This window comes from Jaculus jaculus, chromosome 6, assembly GCF_020740685.1.
Source record: "Jaculus jaculus isolate mJacJac1 chromosome 6, mJacJac1.mat.Y.cur, whole genome shotgun sequence".
Classification (NCBI taxonomy): Eukaryota; Metazoa; Chordata; class Mammalia; order Rodentia; family Dipodidae; genus Jaculus; species Jaculus jaculus.
Window position 1 is genome coordinate 161045789 of NC_059107.1, and position 24675 is coordinate 161070463.

Here is a 24675-nt window from a genome sequence, read left to right on the forward strand (position 1 = left end):
ACTGGAAACCACAGCACCTGGTCACCCGCCCCAGAGGGCCTTCGGGTCACCTCCGTGTTCCAGGGCCGGTGTTCCTCACGCCCTCAAACCCACAGTGATCCTCCTCCTACTTCTGCCTCTGCCTGTGCTGAAACTAAAGGCATGCACCACCATGCCTGGCTTTTATTTTCTCTCTCTGTGTGTCTCTCTTTCCTTCTTTCTGACAGTTTCACTGTGGAGGCCAAGGTGGTTCATGAGTATTCTGCTTCAGTCTCCGAGGAGCTGAGATTCCAGGCTGTGCCACCGCACCTGGTTTCTGTCTTGTGGGTTGCCTATTGGCACATCATGTTCCCGCGGGTTCTTGGTCTTTGTTAGTTTACAGGGACTCTTTGCACTTTAAGGAAAGGACCTCTTCGTCTTTACTGCTTCTTTCTCCTTCCTGGGTGTCCACCTCCCACTTGCTTCCCTCCGCTGTGGTCAGGTTGCCACCCTCTGTCAGAGCTTCTCCTGGGATTGTCCCAGAGTGCTGCTTTCACACTCTTTCAGGATTGCCTGGTCACAGTCCTGATTTCAGCTGAGGGCTGAGGGCACCCAATCTCTGTTGCTAGCTTGTTCTTCCCTGCTGAGCCCTGACTGTGTCTGCCCACTAAACCCTTCCCACAGCGCTGCCCCAGACTTTTCCACCTGCATGGCTGAACTCTGAAGTCATTGTCCCTACCATCCTGCCCCATTAGTCACTCTGCCGCTTTCTCCTGGCTTCTCTGACGGCACAGCTGAAAGTTTGCACAGCTTCATCCTCCTCTGCCCCGTGTAGTAGACTGGTGCTTTTGGCCTGTACTGGTGAGCTGGCTTTGGAGCTTACCCTGCACCCCCATAGTACCTAGGTCCAGCCTACACCCCAATTCCTGAGTCTACTGCAGGAGCCCACCTGCTTCCCTGCCTCATCTCCTCCCCTTCTGACTGAGCAGGGTGAGGATCCTTCCCAATACCAGGGATTCTTCACGGAATGTGACCCTGTGTCTTTCCTGTGGTGAGCTCTGCAGTGAACTGCTTTATCCCCAAGGGCAGCCTCACTTCCTGGGCTCGCTCTTGTTTCTCCCAACTAGGAAGGACTGCTGTTGACCTTGAAGAGAGGGAGCAAGTAGGACTTGTTAGACACAGTTTAGAACACACACCGACATACCTGCATGCACTGTGCTGTCTTCTGGAGACCCATGCAGCTTGGGGCTTATGAGTACAGCCGGCCATGCTGTGCTGTGCTATGCTCTGGGTTGGGCCTGTTTTTGTTTGTTTGTTTTTTTCAAGGCAGGATCTTGCTCTAGTCCAGGCTGACCTGGAATTCACTGCGTAGTTACGGGGTGGCCTACCTCTGCCTCCCGAGTGCTGGGATTAAAGGTCTGTGCCACCGCGCCTGGCCTGGGCCTGTGCTTTGAAAAGGGCTTTTCTTGTTGCTGTACATTGCTGTTTCTGTTCATGACATGGTCTGGCTGGTGCTGGGACTGTTCTTGCTCAGGGGTCAGCAACTCAGTGTAAACACAACTTGGTCATATAGCCTTATTGCGTGTTTCTGTGTCTCACAAGAATTTACTCTTTCCTCTTACAGGTCATGAGGAAATCTCATGAAGCCCGGGAAAAACTGCTGCGTCTAGGCATTTTTCGGCAAGTGGATGTCTTGATTGACACATGTCAAGGTACGTGTTATAGACCAGTGTTCTTGCAGTTCCCAGGATCCCAGACCAGCTGTGTGGTTAGGGGTGTCGAGTGCCTGAGTTTTTCTCACACGGTCACAGGAGTAAGCAGTTGGGCAGCAAGACTAAGGTTGAGTGGAGCTGTGGTTCTCACAGTGGGCAGGTCCAGGGGAGCTGCTCTCATCTGTGTGTTGTTAGAAATGCACTTCCACTGCAACAGAAATGTGAGCAAAAGCCACCGCTCTGTGGTGGGCAAACTGATGGGGTCTCTGCTGTGTGGTAATTGTCCAGGCCCATTGGACAAGTCAAAGAGAAGAGAGCTCCATGCCCCAAAGTGGCAGGAATGGGACTGCCTGGGAATATGTCATGTATTGTTTGCATAGTTACCTTTGAGTCCATGAAACTGGGGCTCTGGGGGGGTGAAGTAACTTTTCCTGGGTCCAACAGTGAGCCCTGCACTCGGGCCTGGCCCACCTCCCAGCGACGCTGTTCTCAGCCTCCAGTGTGGTTGGCGCTTGTCTTTAGTTCTCCCCTTGCCCTGTAAACGTGCCTGCTGCTGGGTAGGGCAGCTCTGGGCAATGCTGCAAACACATCGTCATGCACATGCCATGCTGACAGTGACCCTCAGCGAACTGTGGGCTTGTGGTATGACCATGTGTGAATGTGGGCTTGTCAGTTGTGACCCATGTACGTGTGGTGAAGGACGTGTGTCGGGGTGGTCAGGGATGATGGGAACTGTGCTTTCTGCTTGTTCTCCGGGGGAGTCCTTGAAAATGCTTCAGTCTTGGCTCAACAGACATTACTGCCTAGACTCTCATGACAAGAACACTAGTAACCGGAAGAGAAACAAGCAGTCTGGTGTTTGTCAGAGACAGAGGCCTAGCTGTCCTTGCTGCAGCCAGCAAGCGTGCATGCCTTTAGCAAATCCTCTTCTTCAGCAGCCCGGATCCTGCTGCCTGCTGCCGCCGTCTGCAGCAAAGGACGCTGTCTGGGACGCATCCCAGCCCAGACAGTGGAAGCCAGCCTGTCGGTGTAGAGCACACTTGGTTTTGTGTTCTCAAGCTGCAGGACAGCATAGCTGCAAAGGAGATGATTAAATACTGAGTCACACGTCACCTCCTGTCTTTCTTAGCAGTAGGACCTGCAGTAAAAGTCCTTCTAGCGTTTGAGTATTTGTACTTTTGTTTCCTTAGGTGATGATGCCCTTCCAAATGGGCTCGATGTGACCTTTGAAGTGACTGAACTAAGGAGACTGACGGGCAGCTACAACACCATGGTTGGCAACAATGAAGGCAGTATGGTACGGGGCAGCCTTTGTCTTTCTTACATGAGAGCTGAGTGTGAGCTTGCTGCTTCCAAGAAGCTCGTATTTGCTTCTGAACTTGCTCATCTCACCAACCTGCTTCATTGTGATTTGTGGTTTGTTTAACCTCCCTGCAGTTGGGGAAGGCACATTCCAGATCATTGGACAACAATATCAACCTCAGCAGTTAGGAATGATTTGGCAAATGTTGGCATTAAGAAATGTCTTTTGTTTAGGTTCCTTTGTGTGCTCCCAAAGTGGGCGAGGACGCCTGTCCCCAAACTTCCCAGGTGGTGGTGCTGGCTTTCTGTCACCTGGTCAGGCCAGTGTGAAGAGGTTGAGCAAGCAAAGGCCCGCTCTGTGCTTGGGCTGCATCTATACAGCCTTGCTGTTGGCCTTGTCTTTGTTAAGAGTTACTGTTCTTGACCTAGAGAGATGGCTTAGCAGTTACACGCTTGTCTGTGAAGCCTAAGGACCCCAGTTCAAGGCTTGATTCCTCGCTCAGTACTCACGTAAACCATATGCACAAAGTGGCACATGCATCTGGAGTTCATTTACAATGGCTGGAGGCCCTGGTGCATCTATTCTCTCCCCCTCTCTCCCTCTCCCTCTCCCTCTCCCTCTCCCTCTCCCTCTCCCTCTCCCTCTCCCTCTCCCTCTCCCTCTCCCTCTCCCTCTCCCTCTCCCTCTCCCTCTCCCTCTCCCTCTCCCTCTCCCTCTCCCTCTCCCTCTCTCCCTCCCTCCCTCCCTCCCTCCCTCTCTCTCTCTCTCTCTCTCTCTCTCTCTCTCTCTCTCTCTCTCTGTTCCTCTCAAATAGAAATGAATAAATTAATAAATAAAGTTACTGTTCTTGCCGTGTGGACCATTACCTTTTTTCTCACTTAGGTGCTTGGCCTCAAACTCCCCAATCTTCTTGGACGTGCAGAAAAAGTGACCTTTCAGTTTTCCTATGGAACCAAAGAAACTTCCTATGGCCTATCCTTCTTCAAGCCACAGCCCGGAAACTTCGAGAGAAAGTAGGAAAGCAAACATCATTGAGCTCAGAGGCCTGTTTCAGAGTTAAAGTAGATGGCTTGAGTGTGAGCAGACAGCTGGCAGTCAGCGCCCCTCTGCAGCCCTGTCCTGCGGATGAGCCCCAGTGTAGCCCTAGTATGACAGACCTGCTCACGCGTGCGCTCTGCACATGGGCTCAGCGCTTACAGCTCTATCCCATTGTCTCCTAGTTTCTCTGTGAACTTATATAAAGTTACCGGCCAGTTCCCGTGGAGCTCACTTCGGGAGACAGACAGAGGACTATCCGCTGAATACAGTGTGAGTACCTGCATGTGTGTGGGGCAGACAGGGTCATGTTGCTGATTCTGTAGAGCCCGGGTGAGGATAGTAGACCGTTGGCTCACTGGTGGCTTTCTCCTGGCCGTCCACCTTGTCTCTGATGCAGGGACCAACGAGACTTATGTCTGTGTTGCTGTGACGCCTTCTGTGTCTGTGGCCTGACCGTGCCTGGTCTCTCAGGTCTTGGAAGCTAAGACATGGGTCTGGCTAGTACTTGGATGGGAGACACCTCCTATGCTCCTGTTGCAGTCAGCTTCCCGTCTGCAGGCTTGCGCTAGACATGCCTTGCTGTGTTGCCTTGGATCCCTGCAAACAGGCTGCGGAATCCCTGTGGAGTCAAACAGATAAACACCTGACTAGAAACAGCTTATGGGAGGAAAGGGTTTATTTCGGGCTGACAGAATCACTTGCGGAAGAAGCTGGCTCACCTCCATATATTCGAGCAGAGTGAGCACCACCAGCCAGAGCCCCAGCTGCCCTCCACACGCACACCTTAGGGCTGGACTTCCAATCCCCCGCCAGGGACATGCCTGTTCCCCATGGGGCTCTGCCCACTGGAGACTCACTGTTCAAGCCTGAGTCCGTGGGACTGTACATTCAAACCACCACAGCTGCTGACTGCTTGTGGCATGGTTATCCTCCCGGATGTGGTACGAGTGATAGGTTCTGGTAGCCAGCAGAGTGCTGTACATTGCTGGAAGGTTGTATTTCTGGTCCACACAGCAGTTCTAAAAGGCTGTGACTCTGTGACAAATGGAGTCAGTGCCATTTGGCTGTGGAACGACCGTATGAGGGCCTGTTCTTGTTTCCCTCTCACTCTCCCCTTTCCCTCACACCTGCCTGCTTCTCTGGGATTCAAAAAGGAAAGATCTTGAGACAGTATTGTACAGAGCAGTTTCCTGGGAGGTTCTTTCAACCTGAAATATTAGCTTACCTGTGGCCGCATGAGATCTGCAGGCTCATCCCAGCCCCAGCCACACACAGCTTGAGTACTGAAGAGAAGGAAATGACAGTCCGTGGGCTGCTGTGAGGAGTGAACGAGAGCCCAGCAGTGTGTGGCACATGGCAGGCTTGCGCGATTCGTGCCTTGCTGCGCGGCCGGGGGTCTCGGGTCTCCGCAAGCAGGCCGTGGAGTCCCAGAGTTGTGGGGGCGGACTGCTACTGTGCAGCGCATGCCCGAGAGCACCAGGATTTCCACTTCCTCCTCGCCATGCGTGCGGAGTAGCGGACAGCCAGCTGTTGGCCAGCCTCCCGTGGTCACTGCGGCCGCCAGTGCTTGAGCACCCTGTGCTTTTCTCGTCCTTTCCCTCCAACCCTCCCCCTTATCTTAGTCCTGTTGCTTTTTCAAGGTAGGGTCTCACTGTAGCCCAGGCTGACCTGGAATTCACTTTGTAGTCTTAGGGTGACCTTGAACTCATGGTGATCCTCCAGCCTCTGCCTTTGAATGCTGGGATTAAAGGTGTACACCATCACACCTCAGCTTTTGAGTTAGTAGACTCCTAGAAAATTCCAAGCATCCTGTTCTCTTGAACAGTGGAAATGAAGAGCATGGCTGCAGGTGGAGGGAAGAGGCATGGGGTTTGCAGTCCTGAGGGAACGGTGAGGCTGCCCCGAGTGGGCCTTGCCTTGGGTGTACTGGCTGGCCTACGAGTGCTCGTGGTGACAGCAAAGATGGCAGTGTGGCTCTCTGGCTGCCAAGAGCTGCCCTGCCTGTGAGGAACAAAGAGCTGACTAGGAAGCTCCCATCCTGAAGGTGTCGGGAAAGGGCCCAAGTCCTGGGGTCCCCTGTGCAGGAATGACCACCAAGCCTGCTGCTGCTCCTGAGCCCTCTAGGCTCCTCAGGCCTTCATAGGGCCTGTGGGTGCTGAGATGGGGCCTCCAGTCCTCACTCTACAAGGCCAGGACGTGTTCTGAGCCTTCTTGTCCTAGGTGGTCTTGTAGTTACATGCAGGCCTGAGGGCCACAGAGGGCCGCAGTGTGGGATAGTGTCTGTGGACTTGGGGTGGCCCAGCTTCCTTGTGCGTTAAGTTAGCATATTGGTTCCCAGAGCTAGCAGGCAGCACTGTTCAGGATTCCAAGAAAGTATGGTTATTTTCTGAGGTAGACGTCTGAGACAGGCTGTCCTAACAGCTGGGACAGGGTCAGGCCGAGAGCTCAGGCTTTGTTTGTTTTAGCCTCTGGCTGTGGGGAGGATGCCCACAGCTCCCTGTGGTATGGTCTTGTTCCTCTGCTGTGGATGCCTTCCAGAAGACAGGTCACCAGGCCTGTCTTCAGATGGGTGAGCGTGTGTGCCACGTCTGCTGTGTGCTTTGCTCTGTCTTCAGATGGGTGTGCGTGAGCACCACGTTGGCTGTGTGCCTTACTCTGTCTTCAGATGGGTGTGCCTGAGTGCCACGTCGCCTGTGTGTCTTACTCTGTCTTCAGATGGGTGTGCCTGAGTGCCACGTCGGCTGTGTGTCTTACTCTGTCTTCAGATGGGTGTGCCTGAGTGTCACGTCGGCTGTGTGTCTTACTCTGTCTTCAGATGGGTGTGCCTGAGTGCCACGTCGGCTGTGTGTCTTACTCTGTCTTCAGATGGGTGTGCCTGAGTGCCACGTCGCCTGTGTGTCTTACTCTGTCTTCAGATGGGTGTGCCTGAGTGCCACGTCGGCTGTGTGTCTTACTCTGTCTTCAGATGGGTGTGCATGTCACGTCGGCTGTGTGCCTTACTCTGTCTTCAGATGGGTGTGCCTGAGTGCCACGTCGGCTGTGTGTCTTACTCTGTCTTCAGATGGGTGAGTGTGTCACATCGGCTGTGTGTCTTACTCTGTCTTCAGATGGGTGTGCGTGTCATGTCGGCTGTGTGTCTTACTCTATCTTCAGATGGGTGTGCCTGAGTGCCACGTCGGCTGTGTGTCTTACTCTGTCTTCAGATGGGTGTGCCTGAGTGTCACGTCGGCTGTGTGTCTTACTCTATCTTCAGATGGGTGTGCGTGTCACGTCGGCTGTGTGTCTTACTCTGTCTTCAGGTGGGTGTGCGTGTCACGTCGGCTGTGTGTCTTACTCTGTCTTCAGATGGGTGTGCGTGAGTGTCACGTCGGCTGCGTGTCTTACTCTGTCTTCAGATGGGTGTGCGTGTCACGTCGCCTGTGTGCCTTACTCTGTCTTCAGATGGGTGTGCCTGAGTGCCACGTCGGCTGTGTGTCTTACTCTGTCTTCAGATGGGTGTGCGTGTCACGTCGGCTGTGTGTCTTACTCTGTCTTCAGATGGGTGTGCGTGTCATGTTAGCTGTGTGTCTTACTCTATCTTCAGATGGGTGTGCGTGAGTGTCACGTCGGCTGTGTGTCTTACTCTGTCTTCAGATGGGTGTGCCTGAGTGCCACGTCGGCTGTGTGTCTTACTCTGTCTTCAGATGGGTGTGCGTGAGTGTCACGTCGGCTGCGTGTCTTACTCTGTCTTCAGATGGGTGTGCGTGAGTGTCACGTCGGCTGCGTGTCTTACTCTGTCTTCAGATGGGTGTGCGTGAGTGCCACGTCGGCTGTGTGTCTTACTCTATCTTCAGATGGGTGTGCCTGAGTGTTACGTCGGCTGTGTGTCTTACTCTGTCTTCAGATGGGTGTGCCTGAGTGCTACGTCGGCTGTGTGTCTTACTCTGTTTTCAGTTGGGTGTGCATGTCACGTCGGCTGTGTGTCTTACTCTGTCTTCAGATGGGTGTGCCTGAGTGCCACGTCGGCTGTGTGTCTTACTCTGTCTTCAGATGGGTGTGCGTGTCACGTTAGCTGTGTGTCTTACTCTGTCTTCAGGTGGGTGTGCGTGTCACGTCGGCTGTGTGTCTTACTCTGTCTTCAGATGGGTGTGAGTGTCACGTCGGCTGTGTGTCTTACTCTGGAAAGAGACAAGACAACACCTGCTGCTTCACTGTTGCCTCTGGCTGTGAGTGTCAATCAGTTCTTCCCCTGGGGCTCAGAGCTCTTCCTTGGTTCAGGCCATAGCTTGCCCTTGGCTTCTGCTCTGCACTACCTTCACCCTCCTTTCTTTGCAAAGAATTTATTTTGGTGGCAAGGCTGGCATGGGATCAGTGGTAGAGCTCTTGCCTAGCATGTACAAGAACCTGACTTCCATCCCTAGTGCTGAAGAAGGAGGTATTTCTTTAATGGAAAATTACTCACTCGTGCCTTGTTCCAAGGAATCATTTGCTGCAGCAGGCCAGGGCGTGTGACACGGAAGGTCTCACTCCCGTGCATGCCTTTGCAGTTTCCCATATGGAAGACCAGCCACACCGTCAAGTGGGAAGGTGTGTGGCGGGAACTGGGCTGTCTGTCGAGGACGGCGTCCTTTGCTGTGCGGAAGGAGAGCGGACACTCCCTGAAGTCATCTCTGTCGGTAAGGACTTTTCTTTTCATGAATAATTTTGTTGACAGTCATGCTGCCTGTTGGGAAAGCAGTCTTTGCAACATGGCCAACAGAAAAGTATTACAGAGATTGGGTGGCTGAGGTGGTGGCCTCTGGCTCTCTGAGTTCATGATCCACTGCCTCGTGCTCTGTTTTCAGAACAGCAGTGCTGGTGACAGGGAAGGGCATGTGTGTTTAAGAGCTGGCTGTGCAGTTTTAGTTTCTAGAAATCATTAGAAAGCTAGGGAGTTGATTTGGGTGCTAGCTCCTTGAGGGAATGAAGCCATCGGCAGTGGTGATAAACTCCCATGCAGCTGTGGGGAACGTGGACTCAGGTGGAGCACAAAGCCAGGAGGCACACCCAGCCCAGTCTCTGGGTCATTGTCATCTGGTAGAGCTGTTTAAAGTGACAGCACCTTGCACCGATTGAGCCCCTGGAGCAACCTTGCACTAATTTCTTTCAGCATGCCATGGTCATCGACTCTCGGAATTCTTCCATCTTACCAAGAAGAGGGGCCTTGCTGAAAGTGAACCAGGTAGCGTTTTTCCTTCCATGGTGACTCATGGTGAGCACGGTCGTCCGCCAGCTGCACCGTTCCATGCTGCACGCTCCTATCTGCAGTGTCTTCTAGAGACTGAACGTTGTCTTATAAAGAGCTCCAGTGGCAACACTGTCATTGCAGAAGCACGACTTGGTAGCCCCTGAGTGTGTCTCCTCGCCCCATGTGACCTGCAGCTCTCCCCTCAGGAACTGGCGGGCTACACCGGAGGGGACGTGAGCTTCCTCAAGGAGGACTTCGAGCTTCAGCTGAACAAGCAGCTCCTGTTGGATTCAGTGAGTGTGCAGGCTGCGCGGGCTCCCTTCGCTTCGGGGCCCTTCTGGGAGCTGTAGCCAGAGCGCGAAGCGCTCAGTGCAGCCCGAGCTGTCTGCGGGCTTGACGACCCCACCAGCCACTGACCTCCCTCCTGCAGCCTGGGCTGCCGTTTCCATTCATCTCAGTGTTCTTTGTGCTGCCCGGCCAGGGAATGAATGAGGACGCATCCCCTGGCTGCTTTCATCTTCCCCCCCAAAAGGCTCCCTGAGCTGTCCCCTCTTCCTTCTCAGTGCAGCTCAAACCCCTTTGCCCACTCTGGCCTGGAGCCATGCCCAGTCCTCTGCTTCTCCCTCCTCCTAGCCAAGCTGCTGTCTCGGTCAGGCACAGCTCGCCGCACTGCGCCCAACAGGTGCCCTCCACTGCCCAGAGGACCGGGCTCTCCTCACAGGCGCTGTCTTTGCTGTGTCTGCTGCTGTAGCCCTCCTTGTCACCTGTTCACTTGGCCTCCTGCTCCAGGCTTTTAGGAGGCTGGCACAGGCATGTCTCCTGCCAGCCTCTTATCTCCTACCTGGGGTTGAAAGTGGAGAGCTTCACTGCTTATCACATGGTGGCACCCACCTTTCCACCTTCTCACTTGCCCTTTTATCCACCCACCTACACGACCACACACTGACCACCTACCTATTCTGCCCCCCTATCTACCAACCAACCCACCCATAGTAACCATCCAGCCACCCAGTCCATTTAGCCACCAACTCACCCACCACACACCTGTATGCTAGCCGCCGGGCATTGGCTAGGTCCAGGGTGGAAAGGAACAGTGGGCGATGTGGGCCGGGGGCGGGGGGAGGCAGTAGGTGGAAGGCAGGACAAGGGCAATGACCAGTCGAGGGAAGGGCCAGTGTAGGGTGGCGTTCCAGTAGCTTCCAGATGAAGTCCGAGTTGAGCATGTATGGAGGTCCAGGGTGGTCACTCAGCTTCCCACAGTAGTGAGGGAATCTGGGAAAGCACATGGGCCATGAGGTGTCTGCACCATGTCTATAAACCTGAGACCACTCCAAAAAAAAAATGCTTACTGCAAGAGTGACAGGGAGGAAAGAACTGACGGAACAAACGAGCTCCCAGGAGCCTGGAGTGGGGCTGGTGGAAGGAAGAGCTGGGGTGTTTGGCTCTGGCCAGATGGAAGCTGTGACCCTGTCTGCTGGTGGAGACATGGCACCAGGAAAACGGCCTCTGAGCTGAGTGCTTTAGGGCTGGCAGGAAGCGGAAGAGGGCCTTCTGGTGTCAGGAGTGCAGGGAGATGCCCACCTGCCACGCCGCTCAGGAGGCAGCCGTGCATACAGGTGGAGCTGGCCGGTCTTCTGAGAAGTCTGCGGTTTCTTTCTTTTTTTTTTTTGGTTTTTCAAGGTAGGGTTTCACTCTAGCCCAGGCTGGCCTGGAATTCACTATGAAGTCTCAGGGTGGCCTCTAACTCATGGTAATCTTCCTACCTCTGCCTCCCAAGTGCTGGGATTAAAGGTGTGCGCCACCACACCCGGCTAAGAAGTTTCTTTTTAAGTTTTGTTTTATTTATTTATTTATTTTACTTATTTGAGAGAGAGAGAGGTAGAGAATGGGCATGCTAGGGTCTCTAGCCACTGGAAACAAACTCCAGACACATATGTCACCTTTGTGTCTGGCTTACATGGTACTGGAGAATTAAACCTGGGTCCTTAGGCTTTGCAGAAAGGCACCTTAACCTCTGAGCCATCTCTGTGCAACCCCCCCCCCCCCATTTTTTGGTTTTCAAGTTGGGTCTCATTCTAGCCCAGGCTGACCTGGAATTCACTATGTGGTCTCAGGCTATCCTTGAACTCATGGCGATCCTCCTACATCAGCCTCCTGAGTGCTGGGATTGAAGGGGTGTGCCACCATACCCAACTAAGGTTTCTGAAGGCAGAAACCAGGCTTCAGCCAAGAGAGAGGTGTTACAGGGAAGACCAAGATCGGAAGCAGCGTCTGCATAATAGGAAGAGGGGGACAGAGACAGATGAGGGGCAGTGATTGGTCAGCGGTTTGTAGGTGTGCAGAGGTTGGGGTCAGAGGGCGCCTTGCAGCTGAGGGACTTGAACGTTTCATGAAACCTGAGCTCCATGCTACCAATACTAGGCATGTTGTTTGTTGTCTTGAGTTGTGTTTCCAAAACTAAACTTCATTTAGTTGAATTTTTCAGAGTAGCGTACAGGTTCTCTCTCATTTACAACGGAGTTGTGTCCTGTTAAACCTACTGTTATGTTGAAAATATCCTAAGTGGGTTAGCCTCCCAAATTCCATAATCTTAATCATGCTAGAAACCCTAGTCCCCCGTGCTTTGAGGTCAAGTCAGAGGTCTGAGAAGATGGAGGTTTGCATGTCAAAGGTCCCAGCCCCGTCACCTGTCAAGCCAAGCTCGCTCCCAGCATTGCTCCTCATACCCGAGGACGCCCTTGGCACGAGTCAGAGGGGAGCCACGCCCTGCTGCGCATCTTTGTGGCCTTGTTGACCTGAAGTTGCCTCTGAGATTTTTTTCACCTCAGCCACCTGGTCTCCCCTGTTGCTCCAAGTGGCACGGGCATCAGGGTGAGCCAGTGTCTGTCTGCTGACGTTCGCCGCATGGAGGAGACAGCCGTGTGTTTACCTTTGAACAGGTGTTCTCTGCCTCACTCTGGGGTGGAATGTTGGTGCCCATCGGTGATAAACCCTCCAGCATTGCTGATAGGTGAGTACCAGTCAGTGGGCAGACTTTCTCACAAACTGTTTAGTATTTTGTTTTTTATGGATACTTGAGCATTTCTTACTTAGGAGAGCAGAGCCCCATACTTCAGTTTCCTTACTTAGGAGAGCAGCACGCCTGTACTTCCGGTCTTGTTTTTACTTTGGCCAGTGTTATACTTTAGTTTTCATATTTAAGTTGTTTTTTGTTCTTGTTTTTTTTTGGTAGGGTCTCACTCTAGCCCAGGCTGACCTGGAATTCACTATGTATTCTCAGGGTGGCCTTGAACTCATGGCAATCCTCCTACCTCTGCTTCCCAAGTGCTGGGATTAAAGGCATGCGCCAACACGCCCGGCCGGCCGTTTTTTCATTTTTCGAGGCAGGGTCTCACTCTAGCCCAGGCTGACCTGGACTTAATTATGAATTCTCAGGTTGGCCTCGAACTCACAGTGATCCTCCTGCCTCTACCTCCCAAGTGACATGATTAAAGGCGTGCGCCACCACGCCTGGCTATGCTTTTCATTTCGTTCAGGTATAGTTGGAAGGAATATTGTCACCCAGGCCACTGAGGAGCTCGGGAAGAAGGTGTCTGTGTCTTTCCTTTCGTGCTGGGCCTGCACTGACTCCACACATGGTCCACCACTTAAAAATTATGCACCTGCAAAGAATTAGAACCCTTTTTTCTCTAATTAAGTATCATTGCAAGGACTTGGGGTTATAGCATGATAACAGTACTTGCCTGGCATGTGTGAACCCTGGATTCCATCCCCAGCACAAATCAAACTGGATTCCTTATGGGAAACACTTCAAGTAATTCCGTTTTATTCTACTTTCTGGTGTTGCTCTCCCTTTTTGGTAGTTGTGGCATCATACTGCTACTGAACGCATAGCCTCTTTTTACTTACTACTTCCAGTGAGGCTGTGCAAGGCCTGGTTGGGCAGGGAGCCTTGTGATGAGTCTTAGCCCGTCCCTGTTGAACGCACGGTCCTCCCGCCTCCCCGTGGGCCCTCTCGTCTGCGTCACCTGCAGTGACCTGCGGTGACTCAGCGGCCCGGCCCTGAATAACGGGCAGTCCTCCCACTCGCCCTGCCCCGTGTGTCTGTCGATGCCACACGCGTTCTCCAGCGATTGTAGCGTCTGCTGAGATGTTGAGATCTGGTCTGTATTTGGTGCCTCTTCATGAGTTTCACTTGTAGATGCGCCACCGAGTAAGGTGGCTGACATGTAGAACCAGGTGTGTGCGTGTGCCACGCAGTTTGTCCCTGGGTGTCATGGGCTGTTTTCCTGAACGACTGGCCTCTGACCCACACCTCTGCTGCAGGTTTTACCTGGGAGGACCCACGAGTGTCCGTGGATTCAGCATGCACAGCATCGGGCCCCAGAGTGAAGGTCAGTCCTCTTCCCCACATGACACTGCATCAGGTCCTGGGTGTGTTTCTTTGATTGCTGGAGCAATTAGTATTAACAGTAAATAGCACATGACTGAATTTATCACTCAGCAGGCACAGAGCATTTGTTGAATGGATTCTAGAAAAGGAAAATAGATTTAAGCAAAAAGCATTTAAAAATAACCTTCCCTCTCACTCAGACCAGAATGAATGAGGTGGTGGTTAGCTCACTTCACTGTGTCTCTGATTTTGTGATGTTCTCTTCACACCCTCAGTGTGAACTTGCTGTGCTCACTCCTAATGAGATAGCAGTGTCTTTTCCTTTTTTTTTTTCTTTAAACTCTAGTCCAGGTTGACCTGTAATTCACTCTGTAGTCTCAGGGTGGCCTTGAACTCGTAACAATCCTCCTACCTCTGCCTCCTGAGTGCTGGGATTGAAGGCATACACCAACATGCCTGGCTCTCATTCATTTATTTTTTTTAAATATTTTATTTATTTATTTGAGAGAGAGGAAAAAAAAAGGCAGATGGAGAGGTAGGGTGCACCAGGGCCTTTAGCCACTGCAAAAGACCTCCAGATACATGTACCACCTTGTACATCTGGCATTACGTGGGTCCTGGGGAATTGCACTCAAGTCCTTAGACTTTGCAGGCAAGTGCCTTAACTGCAGAGCCATCTCTCTCCAGCCCCCGTCTTGTCTTGTCTTTTCTTTTTGAGGTAATGTCTCACTCTAGCCCAGGCTGACCTTACTCAACAGCAGTCCTCCTACCTCAGCCTCTGGAGCATTGAGATTAAAGATATGTGTCACCATACCTGGCTTCTTTTTAATCTTTCGTGGCTGCATGTGTCATCTTAGTATATACATTTTTTCTTCTGAAACAGCATCTCAGTTATTTCAGGCTGGCCTCAGACTCCATGTAGCCCAGGATAGCCTCAGACTATTGCTTCACTGTGCTCCACTTATGCAGTCCTGGGGCTTACCTCAGACCTGGGCCATGCCTGGCAAGTGTCCTGTGGAACTGTACCTCAGCCCCGATGACAGCTTTTAACTAAAGGGCTTTTAATTCCTGTGACTGGCCCCTTGTGTTAGTGTGGTGTGTTTGTAGTGATGGGTGAAGCAGTGGTGGCCTGTCACTGACTCAGGTCCCTAGTCAGGACTTGTGCCACTAGTGACAAGCGTGCTGTTCCCATTCCCCGAAGTCTCCATGGCTGACCTGTTTATTGTCTACCCGTGCTACCCAGTGGACTGCTGGCAACCACAGAGCTCACAGTCTCGCATAGAGTTGGAATCACTGTGGTCCTTTCAGACTGGCGTCTTTTTCATACGTATTTAAGCTCTCCTGCATGTGGGCGGGAGGCTTGAGAGCACCTTTTTTTCCTTTGGCCCTGGCTGATAATTCATTGGATGTCCCATAGTTTTTTTGCCTATCACCTGCCAGAGTGTGTCTGGTCTTTCCCAGTGTTCAGCAGTAGTAAGTAGAACGTGAGTAGACGCTCACGTGCAGGTTTGTGGCAGATACAAGTGTTCGTAACAGTTGAGTGGACACTAACGAGCATAGATGTGTGTTAAGATCAGAACTTGTTGTTGACTTTTTTTTTTTTTTTTTAAGGTAGGGTCTCACTCTAGCCCAGGCTGACTTGGATTTCACTATGTAGTCTCAGGGTGGCCTCAAACTCAGATGATCCTCCTACCTGTGCCTCCTGAGTGCTAGAATTAAAGGTCTGTGCCACCACGCCCGGCCTTGTGCCACTATAAATAAATCAATTATATTTATTTATTTGAGAGAGGGGCAGAGAATGGAGCTGCCAGGGCCTCCAGCCGCTGCAAACATTCTCCAGATGCATGCGCCAGCCTGTGCTTCTGGCTGATGTGGGTCCTGGGAAATCAAATCATGGACCTTTGGCTTTGCAGGAAAGTGCCTTAACTGCTAAGCCATTTCTCTAGCCCACTTGTTGACCTTTCTAAGAAACCTCCACACTGCTTTGCAAGTGATCTGTAATGTGCAGGGGGTGTCATGTCATCTTTACTGGCTACACATTGGGTTTTACTGACTTGCAACAAGTTGTTAGAAACTGGACCCTGGGCTGGATGTTCAGGGCTCTGGCACCCATAGAGCAAGCAGTGTCCCGAGTCCGCTCATCTCTAGACTCTTGTCCTTTGAAGCCCCAGGGGTGCTGAGGCCGTGTAAGGACTTGGATCTGGAGAGGCCAGTCATACTTGCTCCACATGGTGAGAACCTGCACCTGCCTCTCTCAGGCCATCGCTGTCTTTCCCTAAAACCTGACATGTAAGCGGTTGGTTGTTTCCCATTATGAAGTATTTGACCCTAGTTTCTGTAGTTTTTAGGAAGCAGTACCTTTGTTACCATGACGGCTGCAAAGTACCGGGTGCTGCTGCTCACCTGTTTCCAGTGTTTGCTACAGTGTCATTTTTAGAAAAGCAACAATTTTCAGAGTTTTATTATTATTATTAAGAGCAAGTTGATAACATTGGCTGCAGGAACGTCTGAAGGTCTCCCACTGCCTGGGAATGACATGCAGTAACAGTCTGCTTGCTGCCCATCAGAGGTGTCAGGAGGATGTGGGCAAGACGGGAATTGCCATGACTTGATGTACTAAGAGCCTTTAAACATTAGGTTATTAAAGCCGGGCATGGTGCCGCACACCTTTAATCCCAGCACTCAGGAGGCAGAGGTAGGAGGATCACTGAGATTGAGGCCACCCTGAGAATTCCAGGTCAGCCTGGGCTAGAGTGAACCTCTACCTTGAAAAACAACAAAAAGTCATGAGAGGCTGGAGGTGGAGCTCAGTAGTAGAGTGCTTGCCTAGCATGTGCAAGGCTTTCAGTCCCCATCCAGCTCTTCACGCCCACGAGAGTTATCATCAAGGGTAGTTGAAGGTACTACTAAGGGGCTGAGAAGATGCCATGGTTAAAGACACATGCTTGCAAAACCTGCCAGCCCCAGTTCAGTTCCCAAACCACCCACATAAGTTGGATGCAAAAATTGGTGCAAGTATCTGTTGTTCATCTGCAGTGGCAAAAGGTCCTGGCATGCCTTTACACACACACACACACACACACACACACACACACACACACAAACTTTAAAAATTTTTAAAAAGCATAATAAATTAAAAAGCAAAAATAAGAGCAGCTACTCTACTTTCAGGAATTAAGTTTGGCCCCATTCTGTTTTAGACACAGAAACACTACATTAATAATACACTTACTTAAATCAACGTAAGATTACAAATGCTAGTCAGCTAGAATTTGCTGTCGGGGACCCTGATGGTACAGACTTAGTGTGTGCTCCGGTTTCACAGATTGTCACAGGATCTCCCGCTGCCTTGCTGCGTGCCGTGCATCCTGTGCCAGCCACCAGCACAGCTACAAAATCCAAGCTGCCCTGTCACACCAGAGGCTGCCAAGGAGCTCGAATGCAGCCCAGTAGCTCAAAAGATAAAGAACACGGCTCCTGTCAGACAGGACAGACACAAGGTAGAAAGGACCTGGACAGCTCAAAGAGCCTCTGAGGTTGCCAGGAGGAGAAGGAGCAAGTCCCCGTCATGATCAGGAGAGCTTAGTGAGGGTCAGGTGTCAGGCCCCACGCTGTCTGCTTCACTGAACAGTGTCTAAGGCCAAAGGGGAGAGAGAGGAGTCCCTGGAGCTTCAGCAGGGGAGGGGTGTGGTTAGCTTGCTGTAAATGACAGGCAACAAAAAGGTGTCTTTTTCTCCTGGCCTGGTTTGCCAACATTGTAAAGGAAATGTTTAGGGTGAAAGCCTGGGTTCTGGTGGTCTCGCCAGGCTGAGCTGTTCCAAAGACAGGGAGAGGAGACTGTGGCCACTTGGGGAAGAGTAACAGCCACAGGAGCCCTGTGACCCAAGTCCATCTTCAGACACTCCCTTCTGAGACGCGAACACTGCAGATAGGGAAGGTGGCCGGCTTCGTTCTTCCTGAAGGACTTGGGCTTTTGCTCCACAAAGTCAGTGTGGAGGAAGCCAGGAAAGAAAGAAAGGTCTCAAAACGAGGCACAGTGCCTCAGGAGTGGGGTGTCTGCAGCTTCTGCCTAAAGCTGTGTCTTGAACTATGTTGCTGGTAACTGACTGACGTGGAGCTGGGCCCCACAGACTGACTGCTCTGCACCCCTCTTTAGGAGACTACCTGGGTGGAGAGGCGTACTGGGCTGGCGGCCTACACCTATACACCCCACTGCCCTTCCGGCCTGGCCAGGGCGGCTTTGGAGAGCTCTTCAGAACCCACTTTTTTCTCAACGCGGGCAACCTCTGCAACCTCAACTATGGTAAGGTGCACCTCCTGTGGGCAGGACAGTGCGCACATGACCATGACAGGTGGCTGCCTCACACTTTGTCTACAGCTCTACACCACACTGGTAGATTGCCCAGGGGAAAGGTGTTGGCTGGAGGAAGGAAGCAAGGAAGAAAAATAGTCACCAAATACCATCTTAGAAAGGAAAACCAGCTATTTGTTCATCAGTCATATCTGCCCCAAAGCTGAGTAGATCTCTCCCATCCTTCAGGAGACCAGTCCAGGGGAGACTCCCAGCAGACACTCCTGCTAGAGGAGCCAGAGCTCACAGAAGGCAGGGAGACCAACCCGAGCTGCCATGGGGAGTGGGCAAAGAAGATGGAAATGCCAGACCCAGGGCATTAAGGCGCAGCCAGCTCTGGGAGAGGGGCAGGCACTGGACCCAGCCTCCTCTTGACAAGGTCCAAGCCCCACGTGTCCTAAGAGTAGCTAGGCCCAGCTTTGAGCAGGACTCCAGGGACGCCATCCTGTGTGCAGATGGCTGTGGCAGATTCGGCCGCACACCTTTGCTTACCCAGCTCTGCTGTTTGCAGGGGAGGGCCCCAGAGCCCACATCCGCAAGCTGGCCGAGTGCCTGCGCTGGTCGTACGGAGCCGGCATCGTCCTGCGGCTGGGCAACATTGCTCGGCTGGAGCTGAACTACTGCGTCCCCATGGGCGTGCAGCGCGGCGACAGGTGCGTGCTCTGCACTCATGCGTCTCGAGCTTCTGCGTGGTGCAGGGGGTTAGTTCTCCTTGGCCCTGGGAGCCTGCCGCCCTGGTCTTTCCCCACCCATGCGTCACTGAGGAAAGAAAGCCAGGCGCATAGCTGGCCCTTCATAGGTGCCAGTGCCAGTTCTCCACACTGCCCAGGGACACGTAAATAAATCTACAGATACTCAAATCCTTACAGAAAGTAACAGTGTATTCATATGCTCTGCTCCAGAGAGACAGAGAGACACTAGGGCTCACACCCTGGGTCTTGTGCTTGCTAGGCAAGCACTCTGCAACTTGGCTCCATCCCAGCCTATTTCTTACTTGTTTTTCCCTTCCTTCCTTCCTTTCTTTCCTTTATTTGTACTTTAGTTTTATCAGTTTATTTGAGAGAGGCACATAGAGAGAATGGGCACACCAGGGTCTCCAGCCACTGCAAACACTCCAGACGCATGTGCCACCTTGTGCGCTGGCTTACGTGGGTCCTGGGAAATCTAATCTGTGTCCTTTGGCTTTTTAGGCAAGTGCCTTATCTGCTAAGCCATCTCTCCAGCCTTTTTTTTTTTTTCCTTTCAGAGACAGTCTGACAACATAGCTAGGCTGGCATCAAATTTATGACGCTTCCTCAGACCTCCCAAGTGCTAGGTTGGTTCCAGGTGTGCCGAGTGCATTTTCCCAACCCGCAGCATCTCTAGGTGGCTTGGAACCCAGGGTTGTGCCCGTTCCAGGTGAATTCCTTTTCCCCCACTGTTTGTCACTTGCAGTGGCTGAGCCTGTAGGTACAAAGCCAGGGACGTGGGAGCGTGGCCATACACCTCAGGTGACTATGGCCAAAGGCTGTTGACAGTTGTAGAAGTTAGTTCCATGTCTTAGATGACTTGGTGTGCAAAGTGTCAGTGTCCAGAGATCCGGAACCATTGCCGTAGGCAGGCGGAGGGGAGAACAGCGGCAGGGAGCCCCTGCCGTGCGCCGGGATCACCTCCACGCGTGTCCCACTGTGCTTGGGACTGGGGCGTCAGTCGTCAGCACGCGCTGTGTCACTACTCTGGGCTGCGTGCTGTTCTCAGTCAGTACATGGATATGGCCACGCCGACCGTGTCATTGCTGACCCCTCTCTGCCCCTCACAGCAAATGCTGAGTGCTTAGTGCGTGCAGGCTGTGTGTGTGCTCTGCAGCCCAGCGGGATCACTGGCGGTGGGGCCTGGGGCAAGTCACCTAACCTCCCCGGACTGTGATGACAGACCGCTCACAGGTTCGAGGACAAACAGCTCCTCTTGCTCTTCCTGACGATCAGTTTGGATATGGTTGTGTGGCTGGTGGGGTAACCACCCAGCCTTGCTGCTCCCAGCATTCCCTCAGGAGGTGTGTCCCTCCTGTCCATCCCCACAGGGCTGCTGCTGACTATGGGTGATATGCCATTGTTAGGGTGAGGTCCTGATTTCAGGGACTGGCTGGAGCATGAGGAGAGGGGCTCTGGTGTCCTTGAACCTCCTACAGCTAGGCTGTGCCCAGGTGGCTTTGCAGTGGATGCCTCTTCCTCCTCCTCAGCACCATGCCTCTTTCCACAGCTGGCCCAGGGCTGTTGGCCCTGTGGGTGTGGGATGGGATGGGAGTCAGAACCAGGTTCAGGTCTCTGCTGTTGCTGTTGCAGTACCGACAGCAGCCACGTGGTGGCAGTGCGATCTGAGCAGTGACACTGCTTGAAGCGCCCATTCATTGGCCTTTTCCCACGTGGCTTCTCAGTCGCCTCTCTGCAGTTGAACCCGAGAAAGAGGCTTCAGAGATTAGCCCCGAAGTGAGGATGTGTGAGAGAGGCTGCCCAAATTCAATCTTCACTTCTAAAATTAGGCAGCCCACAGGGTGGACAGTTGTCCCTAGTCCCCCCTCCCAGTTATTGCAGGCACACTTTGATTAGGAATGGTGCTCTTTGCAAAAGTGGAGGCAGTTTTGAAGGGTTGGCCGAATTTTGTCTGAAACTGATGTATGGCACCATCGTCTGGGACCTCACCACGCTTCACATCATGCCTCGGCGCCGTCTCTGTCAGCAGCCTTGCTCCCATTTAGCAGCAGTAAGGACACAGTTCTCAGTTGGGAGGGTTGTAAGAGCTCCTCTAGCTGTGTTCACATTGAATCCTACACATGACTCCATCTCCCTGGGTTCCAGAGGATTCAGAAAGGGTGACCCTGGCATGAAGGAGAATGAGGCACAAGGCACTGGGATGGGATTGGGAGCAGGGCGTGCCCATCAGGGGGCCTTCTGGTGACTCCTTGCTGGAGCTGGTGGCAGGGTGTGGAGACCACTACTCAAGGGAGCTGGGGGCGCAGAGGTCCAGTGGCCCCTGGCCTTGTGACTGTGCCATTTTAAGTGCCATCAGAGGTATTTCTCTGTGGTGTGTGACTGGTCTCCCAGCACAGTGGATCCACCCGTTAGAGTGAGTGAGTTGTAAGGAGCGCATGCTCGCTTTATGAACTTGGTTTCCTTGCAGACCTGGCGGTACAATGTAAAGACACCACACCCGGAGTGGTGAAGGCGAGGGAGGGGCACAGAGGCGCGCTGGCTCAGCCTTGGGTGGCCGCCCTCCAGGGAGGCTTGTTTGGCTCCCTGTGGACTGTGCTCTGAGGCAGCTGCTGTAGCGAGCACCTTGTCCTTCCCACGTCTGCGCTGTGCTCATAACTGTTTTGAGCAGATAAGGTCCAGGGTGGGCCCGGTGCCTTGCTGGTATGTGTAGACACCCACAGGGCGCCCCATCCTCGTCTTCCGCAACCCCGTGCTTCGGCCTTCCAGGTCGAGAGCAGGTCCAGCAGGCTGCCGGGCCAGTCACTGAGCTCACCCCATTCTGGTTGGGTGCGCCTCCTGCTGCTCCTCAGCCATGACTCCAGGCCTCCCCATCAGCTTGAGGGAACCTGGGAGCTGGGGAGGCCAGGCCAGCCTGGTGGACAGAGGTGCTCAGCAGAGATTCCTGAGCTAACCTTGAGGACCACCATGTCTGACTGACTTTCCCCTTTCTTTCAGGATATGTGATGGTGTCCAGTTTGGAGCTGGGATTCGGTTCCTGTAGCTGAGCACTGCCTAGGACCAGAAGGAGTCACCAGTGCCACATGCCTGTTCAGTTGAGCTGTTCTTTTGTGGACTGCAGTCCCTGTGGAAAACCACGTCAATAAATTTTAAAGACAAACAGTTGTGTTGTGGATCTGGCACCTGATCGCTCACCTGCACTGGCCCAGGCCCAAGGGCCTCAGACCACTTGTGCAGTCCTTTCTCTCCCAGACTCCTGGGGTCCTTCACCAAAAACATTCAACAGGGCTGGAGTGGGGAGAGGTGCCCAGAGCGGGTGCTTGGCCCAGCCATCAGGCGCACACCTGGCGTGCTAGCCGAGGCACGCCGCGGTGCCGAGAGCGAGCGACAGACACCGGGGCCAGTGCGGCCGAGGCGAGCCGCGCAGTCTGGACAGAGCTGCGCGTGAGGCTCAAGGCTGCTTCCTGTGGCTGCTGCCGCTCGTCCTCACGCAGTGTCTGCGCCGCCGTCCTGCCGCGGGCTCAGAACGCAGGGTCGCCCCGGGCAAGCTTTCTCCAGAGGCTCTAAGGAGAGGTTGCCTTGTCCCTCCGTCTTAAAGCTGCCCCGTTCCCCAGCATGGGCTTCACTTCCCTTCAGAGACAGCAGGGCTGATGTCTGCCTCTGTTCTGGACACTTGTGATGGTATCAGGTCCCCAAACGACCCAGGGTAATCTTACTAAGGTTGGCTGACACACACTCTGTTCTGCAACTGCATATAAAATGCTGCAGGAATTTTTTTTTTAAAAGGGTCTCACTCTAGCCCAGACTGGCCAAGAACTCGTGATCCTCCTGCCTCAGTCCCAGGAGTATGTTACCATGGCTGGCGTAGCTCTGTAGTACTTTCTCTGAGCCCGCATGCAGCCAGCTGGGGCTGTAAGCTCTGGGTTGCTGGTAATACCTAACACGAAGCAAACTGAAAACAGCAATAACGAGTTGGGAATGCGAGGCACACATCTGTGATCCCAACACTCAGCTGAGGCAAGAGGATCGCCATGAGTTCAAGGCCAGCCCGAGCTGTAGAGCAAGACACTCAAGCAGCCCTGAATTGTTCAGGGCTTAATGAGATTGCGCGTGCCTTCCTGCGTGTTTGCCATTCACAGCTGCCTGCAGGGACACACACCTGAGGGTCCACTGGCCAGCTGCATCCTGAATTCGAGGGTTTGGGACACGGGCATGTGCCTACCACATCTGATATTTTGAGGATATCCTTAGTAACGTGAAAAGTTAATTTATGTATTTTTTTTAAAAGTTAAATACCTTTGAGGTCTTTAAAAACATGGAACCTCTAAAAACATCCAGGGTTACAGGTGATTCCTGGAGACCCCTGTTCCCGAGCTGGCCGGCTGGCTTCCTCTCCCCACTCCCCGCTCCTCCTGTCATCTGCTGTGTGTGTCCTTGTTAGTGAAGCAGCCCGGCCTAGGCGCCCAGGCCCCTGAGCACCCTGACCTCCCCGCGTCACCTGCAGTGGGGCCTGGGGACCCGCCTCAAGGAAGAGGCGTGCCCCTGCTTCTGTCGATGGGTAGTGTCCACTGTCTGCAGGTCCACTGTGGTGCTGTCGGCCTAAGAGGACCCCGGGTACCGCCCTGACCCTCGCTGCCCCGCCGAGGAAGATGCATTCTCAGACCTCATGTCCCGAGAATTCCTTGCCTGCCGGTGTCTGTGGAAAGTCTGTGTTTAATCAGGCAGGGTCGGGTTACCCTGGGTGGCCCTGGCCAGCTCCTTCATTAAAGCAGCGCCGGCAGTGTCCAGCGTAGCGGGACGCGTCTCATCGGCGGAAGCTGGAGCAGACGCCGGCCTCACGCAGAGATGCCCACGGAAGGCTGGAAATGAGGCAAGTGCACATGGTGAGGTTCTCGTAGCTGCTGTCCAGAGAGCTGCCTTGGCCCAGGGACTGCTGCTTAATACGTCTCCATGCCTTCGCAACTCCTGGAGGTCCTGTGAGGGGACCAAGTTCAAGGAAGCTTCTCTTCTGCTCCCCCCTGGGAGGGCCGAGCCCGGGCTGGCAGGGCTGGGACCCTGCTGGCTCAGTCATCTGGTGAGTCTGCAAGGACGTCCCCGCCCGCACCACGGCCTCTCCGCACACACGGACTTTTGCCCACGTCCCCGCAGCTGCAGGAAGCCGCTGGCTGCCTTTGTTCCATGACTGGCTACAGGTGGCCTGGGGAACCTTGCACCTGGTTCTGGGGGCTCTAACTAAAAGGCTCTGCTAAGGATAAAGACCCACACACACACCACGATGCAGGTGAGCAGTGAGAAGAACATGAGGTGATGAACCCAGCCTTCCCTAAATCACACTTCATGCCCCAGGCTAACACGCCATGAGGGAATCAGCTCCATTTGTAAACGGGTGTGTCAGGCTAGCCACTCCTGACCTTCTCCACACCAGGCCTGTCTGTCTTCCTAGTGGCTGAGGCTAGCCACTCCTGACCCTCTCCACACCAGGACTGTCTGTCTTCCTAGTGGCTGAGTGGATATGGAGCGTAAGATCACAAGCAGCCAGTGGTAGCTGGGACTTGAGTCCAGTCTGCATGATGATTGACTAGCTACTGCACCCCAGGAAAAATAACTATGTACTATTTCCTTGCCCCTTCTTAATTACTACTCTGTGTTTGTTTGTTTGATGTAGGGTCTCTCTCTATCCCAGGCTGACCTGAAATTCACTCTAATCTCAGGCTGGTCTCAAACTCCTGGCGATCCTCCTTCTACCTCTGCCTCCCAAGTGCTGGGATTAAAGGCGTGCGCCACCACGCCTGGCTTAATAACATGTCATGGAAATGTACTTCCCAAGTAAATTCAGGGGGAAGAGTGGCATTGTTTTGCAGCTTGGCACATTTCTTTGGTATCTGTCTTCAAAGTCAGTTGGTTCTCACTGCTTCACTTTGTGGCAATTAAAGGCGTCCGGTAATTGAAGAGCAGGGTGTGTGTCCGGGCCAGCCTGGGCTACATAGGGAAGCTTTGTCTCAGAAATCAAAACAAGGACTGGATAGAT

General features: G+C 53.2%; 1 protein-coding gene across 1 annotated transcript in view; it reads left to right on the forward strand.

Moving 5' to 3' along the window:
- Samm50 (SAMM50 sorting and assembly machinery component) overlaps window positions 1–21807 on the forward strand; it is a 28875-nt gene extending 7068 nt beyond the window's left edge. The window contains exons 4-15 of the mRNA XM_004650374.2: window positions 1583–1670; window positions 2861–2967; window positions 3856–3986; window positions 4194–4281; window positions 8538–8666; window positions 9140–9211; window positions 9424–9510; window positions 12157–12227; window positions 13544–13611; window positions 17767–17913; window positions 18473–18614; window positions 21645–21807. Coding sequence (XP_004650431.1) covers window positions 1583–1670; window positions 2861–2967; window positions 3856–3986; window positions 4194–4281; window positions 8538–8666; window positions 9140–9211; window positions 9424–9510; window positions 12157–12227; window positions 13544–13611; window positions 17767–17913; window positions 18473–18614; window positions 21645–21690 — 1176 coding nt within the window. The 3' untranslated portion in view covers window positions 21691–21807. The remainder of the gene's footprint in view (window positions 1–1582; window positions 1671–2860; window positions 2968–3855; window positions 3987–4193; window positions 4282–8537; window positions 8667–9139; window positions 9212–9423; window positions 9511–12156; window positions 12228–13543; window positions 13612–17766; window positions 17914–18472; window positions 18615–21644) is intronic.
- Window positions 21808–24675: the final 2868 nt, after the last annotated feature.